At 35.5% G+C, this 16,032-nt stretch overlaps 1 protein-coding gene across 1 annotated transcript; it reads left to right on the top strand.

The window, feature by feature from the left end:
- The first annotated feature begins 2,744 nt into the window (after nt 1–2,744).
- Nucleotides 2,745–15,831, top strand: LOC137034089 (serine/threonine-protein kinase SIK2-like). The gene is made up of 4 exons (XM_067406698.1): nt 2,745–3,086; nt 4,886–5,002; nt 8,578–8,641; nt 15,611–15,831. Exons 1-4 carry the CDS (start codon nt 2,949–2,951, stop codon nt 15,829–15,831), a joined length of 540 nt encoding a protein of 179 aa, XP_067262799.1. The 5' UTR covers nt 2,745–2,948.
- The last annotated feature ends 201 nt before the right edge of the window (nt 15,832–16,032 follow it).

Here is a 16,032-nt window from a genome sequence, read left to right as displayed (position 1 = left end):
AAAGACTTTTGCACAGTACTGTAGTTTACCTTTTTCTCTTGTTTATTCATATTATTCTAGTTTTCATAAGCTCCTATGACACATGCGAAAATAACACTTTTTGTGTACTTTTAATGCATCTTTAAAGCCAAACTCTGACGGATGAACACTAAGGTGGTACAAACAAGCTGCTCAACAAATCAGACAGAGATGGCTTGGATATGCAATAGCTTGTTTGCTCCCACTGATTGATTCGCATGACCATGTTATGCTGCTTTTCCTGGATGTGCTGTATCGGGCTCAGTAATTAATTACACTGTGACAATCTTTTGCAGACTGTCTTTTCCTGTGAAATAATGAATGATCAAACAGCCTTCAAGTTTCTTATATGCAAATATTGGAATGTGTATATGCAGTGATGTTAATGAAGCCTTAATAAACAAAAACAAATGAATGAAATTGAAATTAAATATATTTACTTTCACATTTCGGCAAATTTATCACCAGTCATAGTTACATGTGTAGTAATAAGAGAACATACAGGTGTATCTCAATAAATTAGAATGTCGTGGAAAAGTTCATTTATTTCAGTAATTCAACTCAAATTGTGGAACTTGTGTATTAAATAAATTCAGTGCACACAGACTGAAGTACTTTAAGTCTTTGGTTCTTTTAATTGTGATGATTTTGGCTCACATTTAACAAAAACTCACCAATTCACTATTTTTAAAAAATTAGAATCCTTCATAAGATCAATTAAAAAAAGGATACTTTAAACAGAAATGTCAGGCATCTGAAAAGTATGTTCATTTCTATGCACTCAATACTTGGTTGGGTCTCCTTTTGCCTGAATTACTGCATCAATGCGGTGTGGCATGGAGGCGATCAGCCTGTGGCACTTCTCAGGTGTAATGGAAGCCCAGGTTGCTTTGATAGCCGCCTTCAGGTCATCTGCATTGTTGGGTCTGGTGTCTCTCATCTTCCTCTTGACAATACCCCATAGATTCTTCATAGGTCAGCACAGTCAATCAAGCACAGTAACACCACGGTCATTGAACCAGCTTTTGGTACCTTTGGCAGTGTGGGCAGGTGCCAAATCCCGCTGGAAAATGAAATCAGCATCTCCATAAAGCTTGTCAGCAGAAGGAAGCATGAAGTGCTCTAAAATTTCCTGGTAGATCGCTGCGTTGACTGTGGACTTCAGAAAACACAGTGGACCAACACCAGCAGATGACATGGCAGCCCAAATCATCACTGACTGTGGAAACTTCACACTTCAAGCAACATGGTTTCTGTGCCTCTCCACTCTTCCTCCAGACTCTGGGACCCTGATTTCCAAATGAAATGCAAATTTTACTTTCATATGAAAAGAGGACTTTGGACCACTGAGCAACAGTCTAGTTCTTTTTCTCCTTAGCCCAGGTAAGACGCTTCTGATGTTTTCTTTGGTTCAGAAGTGGAATGTGACAGTCGGAAGACGTCTGTGTGTGGTGGCTCTTGATGCACTGACTCCAGCTTCAGTCCACTCCTTTTGAAGCTCTCCTTAGTTCTTAAATCGGCTTCTCCTGACAATCTTCTCAAGCCTGTGGTCATTCCTTTCACTTGTACACCTTTTCCTATCACACTTTTTTCTTCCAGTCAACTTTCCTGCTTTGGCAAAGCACCCTGTGAACAGCCAGCTCTTTCAGCAGTGACCCTCTGTGACTTACCCTCATTGTAGAGGGTCTTTGGGATCTTCTTCTGGACAACTGTCAAGTCAGCAGACTTCCCCATGACTGCTGTTAGATTACTGACCTAAACCCAGTATTTATACCCTGAGAATGGTAATTTAATACAACTTGAAATTAAATATTCTAATAATTTGAGATACTGTTTTTTTTTTTTTTTTTTGGATGAGCAGCAAGCTGTAATCATCAAAATGAAAACAAAGAAGTCTAATAAATCTAGAATACACTTAAGTTTCACTTTTTGAATTAAATTACAGAAAGAAAGAAAAAAAAAAACTTTTTCATGATATTCCAATTTATTGAGATGCACCTGTAATAGCAGAAACCGTTTTTTGACAGCAGGGGTCGCTCTCTGACAACATGCTCAGAGTCCTAGCAGCACATATCTACAGATGTTTTAAAAATGTACAAACATATTTATTTAAATTAAATACTAATACTATATATATATATATATATATATATATATATATATATATATATATATATATATATATATATATATATACGACATCTTTGTGTTGAACAACACAAACTCTAAATATGAAGCAATATATAATGATGTCAGCTGCATTTCAAGCACACATATAGAGAGAGAGAGCTCTCTATCCCTGTGAAATTTATTTATTTATTTATTTATTTATATTTATGACAGTTATTTTTGCACGTATTGAGCAAAATCAGTCCTCTATGAAAAACGTATGCAGCACAAATGAATTAAAATGCGTAGCCTACTCTTCGGCGCAACTGTTTGAAGAAGTGTGCAGGATCATTTTAATAAATATATGCTAAACAATAAAATGCATTTAAATAATTTTTGAAGGTCAAATGTACGAGACTGAGTTGAAGTGTTTGTAGAGATTGCAATAGCCGCTGATTGACGTATACACAGTGGATAAGGTTGTCTTGGTGACATGCTGGTCGCGGACATTGAAGCCGCTTTGTGAGATCCGCCCCTTTATAAAATCCCTTCAGCACTGACGTCAATGCATGTCGAGCGCCAGAACATCATTCCTCATGCCGAGCATCAGAGTGGAATGCGCTCTCATTTCAGTCATGTAGAGCCCTTATCTGGCAACGAAGAAATGTGCAGGAGCCTTTGGCACCCATATGCCCCATTTGCATTTTAGCTTTGGCATTAGAAGCATAATCATACCCGCACACTTCAATTGATTTGTAAGAGCAGGTGAAGGTGGCCAAATCATCCACACACCTCTTTATCCAGTAGTTCACTAGAAAACTATGGTCATGGCCGCCCAGGACCAAAAGCCGTCGCAGCGGGCTCCGGTTCGCGTGGGATTTTATGATATTGAGCGCACGCTGGGAAAAGGCAATTTTGCAGTTGTGAAGCTGGCGAGACATCGCATCACAAAATCTGAGGTGAGTAGCCTAATATACGCACACACACTAGGGTTTCAGTGTACTTGCGCTTTCTGCGCAATCGAAACAACTTGCATGTTCACTTTTATCATTCATGAAAGAAAGGGAAAGAGTAGTCTGTAATTGTTGAACCTAAATATTTGGTGAGCTGTGTTTGGGTCTGTGACATGGGATCTGCGAGATGAAAAATAAAGACATTTTTTTTTAAATGCTGTTTTTGTCAAACATGTGCCAAGTGCTAATATGTTGATACTCGTGTTGGTTTCATACAGTTTTGAACTACGTTTATACCATGTTGTACAAAATAAAAATGTAATGACTTCTACCATGTCAAGTGGTGTAACCAAAAACTAAAATAATTGGGTAACACTTTATTTTACTGTCTTTGTTACATACCTTACCATATACAGCAATTTATGCATACTTACATGCAACTAACCCTCAACTAAATGTAATCCTACCCTAACCCTATAGTAAGTACATGTTGTTAATTATATAATATATATATATATATATATATATATATATATATATATATATATATATATATATATATAATATAATATATAATTGCACTGTAAGAATGACACCTTAAAATAAAGTGTAACCAACATTTGACGAGGTGTGTGTGTGTGTTTGTGTGAATAATACATATCCAGAACTTTTCTTTGGGTAAAAAAAAAAAAAAAAAAAAATATATATATATATATATATATATATATATATATATATATATATATATATATATATATATATATATATATATATATATAAAGGCTCTAAAAGAGTCCTCCGATTTTTGTCACATAACAGTATGGCTTCCTGCATATTGGTTACACCACACTGACTGATTATTACAAATATTAATATTTCAAAACTACATTTCTTCACTACCAAACTACTTTTAATAATATTTCAAGAATTGAAACCTTTTAATGACTATTAAATTAAACAGTTACTGTACATCACCTAGACCTTTTGACTTTAAAATAAATCAATTAAAAAATCATATAAAAAGCATGTTCATCACAGAAAACGTGTATTTAAGTGATGTTTTATTTTAATTACATTTTAAAATATATTTTTGAATAACTTAATAGATTAAAAACAACAACAACAACAACTGTGACCTTTGATATCTAGGGCATAGTAGCAAATCATAAGTATCAAAACATATTTTGCATGTTCAGGTTGTTGTTTACCTGGATAAAGTACTTTAAATAAATGAAATTGTGCATTGCTTAATGTGTATTTTCTGTAAATAACTGGATCTGCCCTTATGTGTCTGTTATCAGTTTACGTTAGTATTACATTGTTGCTGTGCCAGGGTCAGTTTACTCTGAACTTGAGTTTAGGAGTGACAGTCAAGATCAGTTCAGATAAAACCAAACAAGTCATGCAGCTTCCCACCATTTCTCCCATAGAAGCAAAAGAGGAAACAGCTGTATATCCAGTTGCAGTTGCATAATTTTTTTAAAGGTGCTGTAAAGACACAGAGACAGAAAGCAATCTGTGAGCGAAATTATTTTATGTTAGATTGAAATCTGCCAAAAGAAAAAACTTTATTACAGTTATAAAGTCATATACATGAATGGCATACTGTATGCCTTAGGGGTCTTTTGATTTTTTAGAAATCTATAGGTCTAAAATTGGTACTGTTTCATTGTATTGTTGTTTATTATTGCAGTGCAGCTCAGTGAATAATCCTTTATTTTTCTAGAAACCATAAATAATTCATGCGTCAGTGGCGTCAAAATAAAAGCCCACTATACATAACATTTACATTTGCTGAATTGCAGGTGGCCATTAAGATTATAGACAAGACCCAGCTAGATGCAGTGAACCTAGAGAAGATCTACAGGGAAGTGGAAATCATGAAGCTGCTGGACCATCCTCACATCATCAAGCTGTACCAGGTACTGCATGATCATTCGTCTGCATATTTGTGATAACCCATCAGCTGCCCAGCGATTTTTGTTTCTTACTTGTATTAGCATTTGTTCCATGAGACTGCTGTTTTTCTAGAGAATAAGGCCTGTTGAATCCAGTGGTTTCGGCTGGGAGCTTTATAGGGTTAGTCTTCTTGTTATGTTATGTAAGATTTTTAGGTCACTCTGAGCCTGGATGCTGATGCAGTATCAACAGCTGCCTGTGCTGTTACACAACACAAATACAGCAGCCCAATCTAGGAGCAGTGGTCATATTGTGATTTGTCTGTCTGGTATTGTACATAGAGCTTTCTAAAAAAATTCACTGTTCACTGCTCACTGTTCCTTTGGCAGACGCAATTGGGAATATCAGTAACCTATAGAAATCTACCAAATACCCACATGGTCATTAGTCCAACACTAGACCTCACAACCAGGCAAAAAAGTGCTAAGAAACATTCCCTTTATATATATATATATATATATATATACATACAGTCAAACCAAAATGTATTCATCTTGAACTTTTCATTCCATTCATTACAGTTTATTCACTATAGTTTAAAAAAAATGAGTAATAAAATATAACAATATCTCAGAGTTAAACTGTGTCAGAAAAAATTAATCTTAATTATGTCAGATAACACTTAAGCAAAACATGGTCAGGTCAAAGTGTCTGAATAATTTTTTGGTTCCAAATTTTTATCAGTTTTCCAGGTAGTCCACTGTATGAATAGAAATTTTAAGGGTATATTAATAATGTCACAGCTTACTTTAATTCACTATCTTCACTTACATAAATGAACTATAGTGTCCTGCACCCACTAGAAAATATATCAAAAATATCAAAAATGTTTGAATACTTTTTTGGTTTGACTATATATATAATTAATATCATTATTATTTATTACAAACCCAATTCCAAAAAGTTGGGACACTGTAAAAATTGTGAATAAAAATACAGAATGCAATGACATGGAAGTTCTCAAATTTCAATATTTTATTCCAGAATACAACCTAGATGGCATATCAAAATGTTTAAACTGAGAAAATGTATCATTTTAAGGGAAAAATAAGTTGATTTTTAATTTCATGGCATCAACACATCTCAAAAAATTGGGACAAGGCCATGTTTACCACTGTGTGGCATCCCCTCTTCTTTTTATAACAGTCTGCAAACGTCCTACAGGGACTGAAAGGAGGACAAGTTGCTCAGAAGTTTAGGAATAGGAATGTTGTCCCATTCTTTTCTAATACAGGCTTCTTAGTTTGCTCAACTGTCTTAGGTCTTCTTTGTCGCATCTTCCTCTTTATGCATGCGCCAAATGTTTTCTATGGGTGAAAGATCTGGACTGCAGGCTGGCCATTTTCAGTACCCGGATCTTTCTTCTACGCAGCCATGATGTTGTAATTGATGCAGTATGTGGTTTTAACTATGGCATTGTCATGAAAATGGAAGGTCTTCCCTGAAAGAGACGCACGTCTGGATGGGAGCATATGTTGTTCTAGAACTTGGATATACCTTTCAGCATTGATGGTGCCTTTCCAGATGTGTAAGCTGCCCATGCCACACGCACTCATGCAACCCCATACCATCAGAGATGCAGGCTTCTGAACTGAGCGCTGATAACAACTTGGGTTGTTCTTGTCCTCTTTAGTCCGGATGACATATGGCGTCCCAGTTTTCCAAAAAGAACTTCAAATTTTGATTCGTCTGACCACAGAACAGTGTTCCACTTTGCCACAGTTTTGGACCTATCGAGTTTTGGCGACTGGCAACGGCGAGTGGCACGGTGGATTGTGTTCTACGACAATGTTTTCTGGGCCCATGTTGTGATTTCCATTTACAGTAGCATTCCTGTATGTGATGCAGTGCCGTCTAAGGGCCCGAAAATCACGGGCATCCAGTATGGTTTTCCGGCCGAATTTTGACCCTTACGCACAGAGATTGTTCCAGATTCTCTGAATCTTTGGATGATATTATGCACTATATATGATGACATAACTCTTTGCAATTTTTCACAGCAGCATCGGGGGAATTGGTGATCCTCTGCCACATCTTGACTTCTGAGAGACACTGCGCACTCTGAGAGGCTCTTTTTATACCCAATCATGTTGCCAGTTGACCTAATAAGTTGCAAATTGGTCCTCCAGCTGTTCCTTATGTGAACATTTCAACTTTTTCCCGGCCTCTTATTGCTACCTGTCCCAACTTTTTTGGAATGTGTAGCTCTCATGAAATCCAAAATGAGCCAATATTTGGCATGACATTTCAAAATGTCTCACTTTCAACATTTGATATGTTATCTATATTCTATTGTGAATAAAATAGAAGGTTATGAGATTTGTAAATTATTGCATTCCTTTTTTATTCACAATTGTGTACAGTGTCCCAACTTTTTTGGAATCGGGGGTTTGTATTATTATTATTACTATTATTATTTACTGGTTTTATTTTTATAGTGTTGACATTATTATTTTATTAAGTATTATTACATGTGTTACATTATTTTATTTAATAATAATTATTATTGTAATATATTTTGTTGAAATACATTTACTATTCAATGTTTTGGACACAATTTACTTTATTCTTAAGTATTTCTAGTACGTTAATAATAATAATAATATAATTATTATATATATTATTATTATCTTACTGGTGACATTATGTTTTACGTGTATGTTGACATTATTATTTATTTAATTATTTAATTGTTTAATTAATTGTGTTTATTAAAATATTATAGAGTATTTTTTTTACATTTTTTATTAATGATTAAATATTAAATAAAAATAATTTAAAAATAGTAATAATCTATAAAATAAATAACATCAACAAAACTATAAAACACCCCAGTGGATAATAATAATAATCATCATCATTATTAATATTATTATTATTATTATTATTATTATTAATAAATACAAATATATCAATAATAATAATAATCTATCAGATTATTTAATTTATACAACTTTTACATTTTTAAGATTTTACAAAAATATAAAATTTTACATTATATTATTTATAGTATTATTTGTTATGTGTATATATTGTATTTGTCTTAGAACATTTAATTATTTTTTTTATTTATTTTTTAACCTCATCATGAACATAATTGTTTAGGAAACTTCTTGACAATATTTACATGGTAATCCAATTATCATGGCACTGCCATGGTTTATGTCCAAAAGCAATGTTAATGCTGTGATACTAGTGCTCTCAGTAACATGTAGAGAAAGATGGCTTACTTGAATATTATTACACCTATGTATCCAAAATAACTAGCCATAACATATTATTGACTAAGTGTGAATCACTTGTCACCATCATGACGTTTGTTTCTTCTCCTTTGCATCACACACAAAAAAAGGATGTAGAATTGTTTTCTCATTGAAGCTCAAGTGTGAACACTGAAAGTGACAGAGTGAAAATGCTGTCCGTCTCCTGTTCTCTATGTGATTTCAGGGGTTTTTTGTGCATATTAATATTGCATTGCCTTAACATTCCACATTCCCATGCAATGGATAGAGGAATCACGTCTCTTCTCTTTCATTAGGTCATGGAGACCAAAAACATGCTCTATCTAGTCACAGAATATGCCAGAAATGGAGAGATATTTGGTGAGTGCGTCCGTTTTCATTGTATGTGCAGACAAACGTTATTTCATTGTGATCCATATATTCACCCCACACTGTTAAGTATTGCATGTGCAGTGTAGATGCTTGCCTGCAAAGTGGATTGAGATGGTCAAACCACATTTCTGTGTCATATTTGCATGCAATCTATACACTGGATTCACTCACTTAAAGCTAAATGGATGAGCTGAGCTGGAAGCTATTTTTTGTCCTGTGATGATTAGCAGTGTCACCTGTAATGGAAAAAAGAAAGGTCCTGGTGTTTTAGATGAGAGCCTAGCGTGACCAAAGAAACAATCATCTCACCCATAACAGCCCCATGCAGTAACGCCACAGTCATACTTGAAAGACAGTGAATGAGATTTATAGCCTCATTAAGGGTAAAAGGTTGCGTTTTGACAAAGCAAAAGAGAGAATATGATATAGGATCAGGCTGCTGCCAAAAAAGAGGAATAAGATAATAATTTACTACTGGACTACATCCTTGTGACTTTGTCAGCACGTCTTCAGTTTTTGTGTTAATATAGCCTGCTTCTTGTATTTGACTGTACATCGTACTTTGTTCTTAGCGCAGATACCGTGAGAGTCAGCAGTCATTAAACTGTGCAGATGACTATGTTTACAATAGCATACTCTTTCTGCAGTGTACAGTATGTACATTTTCTATGTGGATTACAATAGAATATTACATTTGCCAAAATGTGCAGTATGCTAATGTGACAGATCACGCATTTGAATTCATAAGCGCACCATTGCATTGAAAAAGACAGTAATCTTGAAAAACACCAAGTGTAATTGATTGTATGGAGCGTGGGCACCCACCGGGAGAAACATAATTTGGTGCCTGTGGTGTGGAATACTGTTTCCCAGTGGTTAATCACCGTGAATCGTCAGGATAGCAAAATAAGTAGCTCCCCACCCTATATATTTTGATCCAAGAACATGTCTTACTTGGTAATATCGTGACCATTTACAGATATAGGTAGAAACTCACTCATAACTTATATTTTTATATGCAACCAAAAGCATTACACTCTAAAAAATAAAACATTGGTTAAAAAAAATAAATAAATAAATAAAAAAATATATATATATGTTAACGTTTTCCACTAGAATTTTTAACTTAAGCCAATTGGGATAATTACATTAATTCAAAGCAATATGTTGAGTTTTTGAGTTTTTTGCCACAATAAAAACACATTTCTAAGTAACATGAACTTAATAATTGTCAACATGAATGCAACTATTTAAGTTGATCCAACATAATGTTTTAAGTAAGGTGAAGACGTTTTTTGCCACAATAAAATGCATTTCTAAGTAACATGAACTTACCAAGCACCGCTTATCACCATGATGGTAAATCTCCAAAAACCCACATAAACAGAAACTCTTCTAAATTAGCATAACAAAACACTAATTACTGCTAAATCTCCCTTACCATTAATCTTATTGCAAAAAATATTATATAACACTTAATTTTAGCATTTACTCTCCCTTTCAAGTGCCATGGGCAAAGCATGATGGGAAATATAAATCCCAGCCCCAGTTTTACTTAACTTAAGTTCGTCTATATTAAAAGAATTAAACTTATTGTTGACCCAAAAATGAAAATTCTGTCGTCATTTACTCACCCTCAAGTTGTTCCAAACCTGTATGAATTTCTTTCTTCAGCTGAACACAAAAGAAGAATATGGGTAATCAAACAGTTGATGGGACCCCATTGACTTCCATTGTATTTTTTTTTCCATACTATGGAAATCCATGTGGTCCCATCAGCTTTAGTAATCAGAGTACATACATAATGTATTACAGGCAGTGTGTGAATCACATTCACAAAATGAATTGAACCAATGATGAGTCTGGAAGAAAACGAGAACAGGAATCTACTGTTGCTAAAGTAACGAACACAAATTTCACACGGATTTGTTTGACTGATAAACCTTGCACTCTTTTTTCAGTGTTGTTTTTAATATTGTGGATATTTCAGTTAACAGTTTGCTTCATACATTCAGTTTAACAACATTAAGTTAAAGTTGCAGTAAGCTTAACCTATAAAAATATATCAATATTTAACAAGTAAAATATCTAGCTTCCGCCAGACCGCCCTCCGTATTCAACTTACGAAGAAAGTGTAAGTGAAAGCGCAATGTCCTATGCCTTCCGTATTCACCTTATGAAAAAAAACGCAATGTCAGTTACGTTTTTTTTGTAAGTTGAATATGGAAGGCAGTCTAACGGAAACTAGATATTTTACTTCATAATTTGTTAAAGCTGCTGTCCGCAACTTTTTTTGTGTTCAAAATTTACAAAAAATTATATAATGAGAATGTACAACATGAATACATTTTCCAAACTGTGTTTTTGTCTTACCCTGAATCATTATGGTACACTTATAATAAGTGTTTATATTCAGACTATTTCAGACCGGACTGGTAGGACCCGCCGCAGAGTATCACAGTAACTGCGTGACTCCCCATAGACATACACGGAGAAAAGTAGCTCCGGCTACAATGTTCTTCTGCAAGACGCGTGCAGTTCTGTTAATTAACCACTAGAGGGCCAAAAATCGTGGACTGCAGCTTTAAATATATTATATATATAGACAGGGACGTGCACAGGGGTTGCTCAGGTGGCCCGGGCAACGGCCCAAATGCCCGTCTCGACTTACGTTACCCTTCCGAGGTGGAAAAAAAAAAATAAAAAAAAAATCGTACAATGGATGCAGAATTTCACGTAGGCCTAGATACAATTTTTTTTTTTTTAAAAATCGCAAAGCCTCATTCACTTCCATGTTCGGGCACCCGTCCGAAAGTGAAAGTCAGTAGGGGAAGGGCAAACTCTGTTTACGTGGCTGCAGCGCTGCACGCGACCGGCACCTGAGCTGAGCCTGCATGAGCGGCACTAGAAGGAGATTGTCGCGGTTGTCGGGTGAGACGACTTATCGTTGTCGGAAAGGTGAGTAAGGTTGTAATCGTTAACGAAAACGAACGAAAACTAGGTGGGAAAAAACATCGTCGTTAACTGAAATAAAAATAAAAACGAGGCATTACAAAAAAACGATAACTAACCAAAACTGTAATGTGTGTTTGGCAAAACTAACTAAAATAAAATAAAATTATAGATTAAATGTCCTTAGTTTTCATCTTTGTCAATGTCTTTCATAGAGCAAACGTTCAGCTGCATTTCATTTCCCTGCGTCTCTCACTCACGCGTCTCTCTCACATACTCGCGCGCGCACAGCCCCACCCCTCCGTGCACACCGCGCCTCCATGAGAACGAGTGTTGGAAGCAAGTTCGCGAAAGGTTGGTATCTCGTGAAAACCTTTACACAATCACACATTGCCCTTTTTTTTAGGTCAGAGCAACTGCCCCTCAAAATTCCTGTGCACGTCCCTGTATATAGATATTTTTCTTACACAAACACATTGCTTCGAAGGCCTTTATTATCACCCTGGAGCTGTGTGGAGTATGTTTATGACAAATGAATGCACTTTCTTGAGCTTCAATCTCATTGGCCCCATTCACAGCCATTATAAAGCTTGGATGCGTCAGGATATTTATTAATATAACTCAGATTGTGTTCATCAGAAAGAAGAAATACATATACACCTAGGCTTGAGAATGAGTAAATCTTGGGGTAATTTGTAATAAAGTGAACTAATCCTTAAAATCTCTTTCTTGACTTGTTATTTCAGACTGCCACAAGATAATTTTATGTAACATTAGATTAAAAATACAAAAAGACTAGAAAAATAACAAGCTAAATTAAACGTGCACAGAGCGACAATGCAACTTTGCACTTTATATAAGCGTTTGCCCATATGAATTAGCATGAATGCTGTGGTCAAACATTGTGTTGTCCATTAAAGGTGTAATGCAAGTTGATATGAATGCTAAATATTTAGTCACTTATTTATGATTTAGATCAAAGGTCACTAGGACTGCTCTCCAGTTCTTAACACAAGATTATCTCCACCCCGACCATGAATAGTTTATCATAAATTAATACAATTACAAACATGTTCTTTTTCTCCACATGGAGAAATGGGGGATTTGAAGCAACATACATTATATACTATACAAAGAAAATGTGCATTTTACAATATAAATTTGGAATCTTTAAGAGACTGTCTAGGATTTATTGTTTGTTTTTTGTTCTTATTGCTGCCAACCTGAACATTTACAGTGACTGCACAAGTCTTAATTAATTTCATAATTTGGACATTTGATTGTTTGGGCTTTTGCTTGAATGTATATTTAGAGCCTGGACCTCATGAAACTTGAATACCCCTGTATTTTTTGACTTTCTCAGGATGTCACCCTGCATGTTATTTGGTATTGAAGGGTATTAGTCTTGATTAGGCTGTAATTTTCATTGTAATTGTAGAGATATTTTTATATCTGCTGTTTTTGAGGGTTTTGTACCTGAGAGGAGGTTAATGACCATCAAGTTGCTCTTTATCACTATTCTCTTTACATAAAATTCTGCAGAAATGTAGTGATTACCATAACTGATTCATGCAATGAAGTGAATTTTCTAAGTGAACTTTTGCCAGCTGTTTGCTCGCCTCCTTTTCACTTGAATCATATCTATATATTTCACTTTATCTTAGCTTTTTAATGTTTGATCTGCTCACCAGTCATTTTCTTTCATATTTCCCTCCATTCTGGATGTTGGAAGGGAGTTCCATTTTTGTTGCAAGAAGGGTTTAAATATCATGTGTGGGCATGATATAGATTAGATGTTCAATTTCCTTATCCTACCTGTTGAGTGCAAATTACACGTTGTCATATAGTCAATCCATAGGGATGTGAAGCCATCTGTCAACTCAGTATCGTACCATCCCACTCATACTGCACACTGCCTCGCATTCACATGCACAGCGCACCCTTTGAAGTCTCCTACATGTCCCTAACACATGAGCCGTATGACGCACGCATGCATACGCATGCAACTGGCATCTCCATGCCCTTGTCGACTGATTAACTCAGAGGACTGCTGTTTTATCAGCGCTCGGCTCGCATCTGAAGCAGGCATTGCTGACAGTCAGGTCCTGTTTTGAATGTGTGGTCGGCTGTGGATGACAGGCTGGCCTTTCATTTTAGAAGGGAATGAATATATGCTGCTTGCTTCAGGTTGTTTTCGTTGGATTTGAAATTCATGAAAAGCTGGTTGCATATTCACGTCACTCTGACATGGCAAAAGGTATTATTACACAAACACCTGTGATGCATGAAAGAGGACATGAGATAATAACATGTTATTAAAGGGTTTTTTTTTTTGCATGAGGAATTCAATTTCCCTTAATCTTTCGAGAAAAAATACTCAATATACTATGAAAACATAATGTAACTTTCAGAAACATATCTGAACCTGTTTTTATTAACTGTTCAAAATGGTTTGCATTAATTGAAATTAAAGGTAAATAGAAAAAAATAATAAAAAAAAGCACATAGTTATTAAAATTACTAACAATTAATCTAAAATTATATTCTGTATTATTATTATTTTCAAAAATATGTGACTCGTGTTGGCAAAATGAGCCACAATGAGCCAGTTGTCACAAATGAGTTATTGTTATTTTCACATTCTCCATTAAAACACTTTCAAAATGATATATGATTTGTTGGAATCTGACAAAACATGTCTGTGTATATCGGCATCACGCGCTGTCTGAGACGTCTTTGTTTGCGCGCTTCGGATCTGCCAGTCAGCGCGAGTAAGATCTCATGCCATCTAGAATTCCCAGCTAACATAGGATATAGCCTACAGCGAAACATAAAATAAAAGCATTCATGACGTTTTGCACTCAGTATCATTAAAAACATATACTATGCTAGCGTAACATTTTGCTAGCATACATTTCAGACGATTAAAGATACCATAAGATACCATATAATCACAGAGGTATAAATATTAACAAAAGTACTTAGACTGTAAGTAATGTTACTTAACCAATCTGACGCAGTTGTTGAACTTTGTTGCTATAACTGATGAGAAACACAGAGAAATGTCGACGCTGTCCTTCCCGATGTTTTAGTTACGTTGTCAGTTAGTAAGTCATGAAATTACCAAAAAGTACGAATACAGTTACTAACTAACTTTTCTGGTTGCCACAACGTAACTAGTTACGTCGCCGCGGCAAAAGTTTGGTCACCAAATTACGTTGAAGTTACGTAACAGTCATTTATTTTGGTTAGCTGGGTCGCTATGATGAATATTCACAAAGTTGGAATGGTGCGCTTTACAACGATACCAAACTTCTACAGTAGTCGAGAAGCGAGCAGAGAAAAAACTGCATTTTTCATAGTCAAAGGAAAGGTACTCCTCTCAGAAAACGTACAAATAAAGATACTTTTAGATGTTTAATTGCTATTTGGAGCATTGGGATCACTAGATGAGGGCTTGATTAACTTATTTTTTGTGGAAACCTCAATTTTGACCAATATTGAGATTTTTCACTTGTTTTGCCTGTAGCTCGAAATTAGCCTGTGCGTGTTTCGACTCATTTTGCCAGCGTGGGTCACATATATTAAAAATGCAATTCAGATATACACTGACTTAAATACACTTATGTATTGAGCATGTTTTTAATTTTCTGATTTTTTTAAACAAACTTTACTAAGATTATAAGCAGATCTCAAGGTGAAATACTAATAATTTAATTTTGAAGTAAACTACTTTTACATTTCAATTGATTTCAAATGAGTGTGATGAGCCCCAGCTGTTCAGCTTCAAACAGAGTTTGTTTGCTGCTGTCTTTTTGTCAAGTTCAATACAGCATTTAATCAGGACTACTATGACCAGTACAGTTAAACAGATGTTTCCCTGCCCTTTCCCTGCTCATTGTCACAATCTGCATACCATTTTCATGAAAAATTCATGACTGTGACATGTTGCCTGGATGTGCAGATGACGACCCAATAACACCTGATCCCTGTCTGGCAACACAGACTACCTGGCCAGCCGCGGGCGGCTCAGCGAGATGGATGCGAGGAGGAAGTTCTGGCAGATCCTTTCAGCGGTGGAGTACTGCCACGAACGCAATATTGTTCACAGAGACCTGAAGGCTGAGAACTTGTTACTGGATGCTCACATGAATATGAAGATAGCAGGTAAGAGATCTACCTTTCCTTGTGTTGCGATAGGTGTCAGTGATACTAACAGACTTTAAAGGTGCAGTAAGGGATTTCTGAGAAATACTGTTGATGTCTGAAATCAACCCAAACAAACACACCCCTCCCATCAATGATCTGCCCTCAAAATGCACAAACACGCAATGCAAGAGTGGATGTCTCTTTATCATAGCTAAGACAAGGAAGAACAATACATGACAAACAGTACACAAGAGTATATACAAGCAAGCATTTGTTGT

The sequence above is a fragment of the Chanodichthys erythropterus genome, chromosome 13, assembly GCF_024489055.1.
Source record: "Chanodichthys erythropterus isolate Z2021 chromosome 13, ASM2448905v1, whole genome shotgun sequence".
Taxonomy (NCBI): Eukaryota; Metazoa; Chordata; class Actinopteri; order Cypriniformes; family Xenocyprididae; genus Chanodichthys; species Chanodichthys erythropterus.
The sequence above is the reverse complement of the archived record's forward strand: the minus strand, read 5'-3'. Positions and strand labels throughout refer to the sequence as shown.

Coding starts and splice junctions, on each gene's coding strand:
- LOC137034089 (XM_067406698.1), top strand. CDS start 2,949: ATGGTCATGGCCGCCCAGGACCAAAAGCCGTCGCAGCGGGCTCCGGTT. Junction 5,003..8,577: donor ACATCATCAAGCTGTACCAG/GTACTGCATGAT, acceptor CTCTTTCATTAG/GTCATGGAGACCAAAAACAT. Junction 8,642..15,610: donor CAGAAATGGAGAGATATTTG/GTGAGTGCGTCC, acceptor CTGGCAACACAG/ACTACCTGGCCAGCCGCGGG.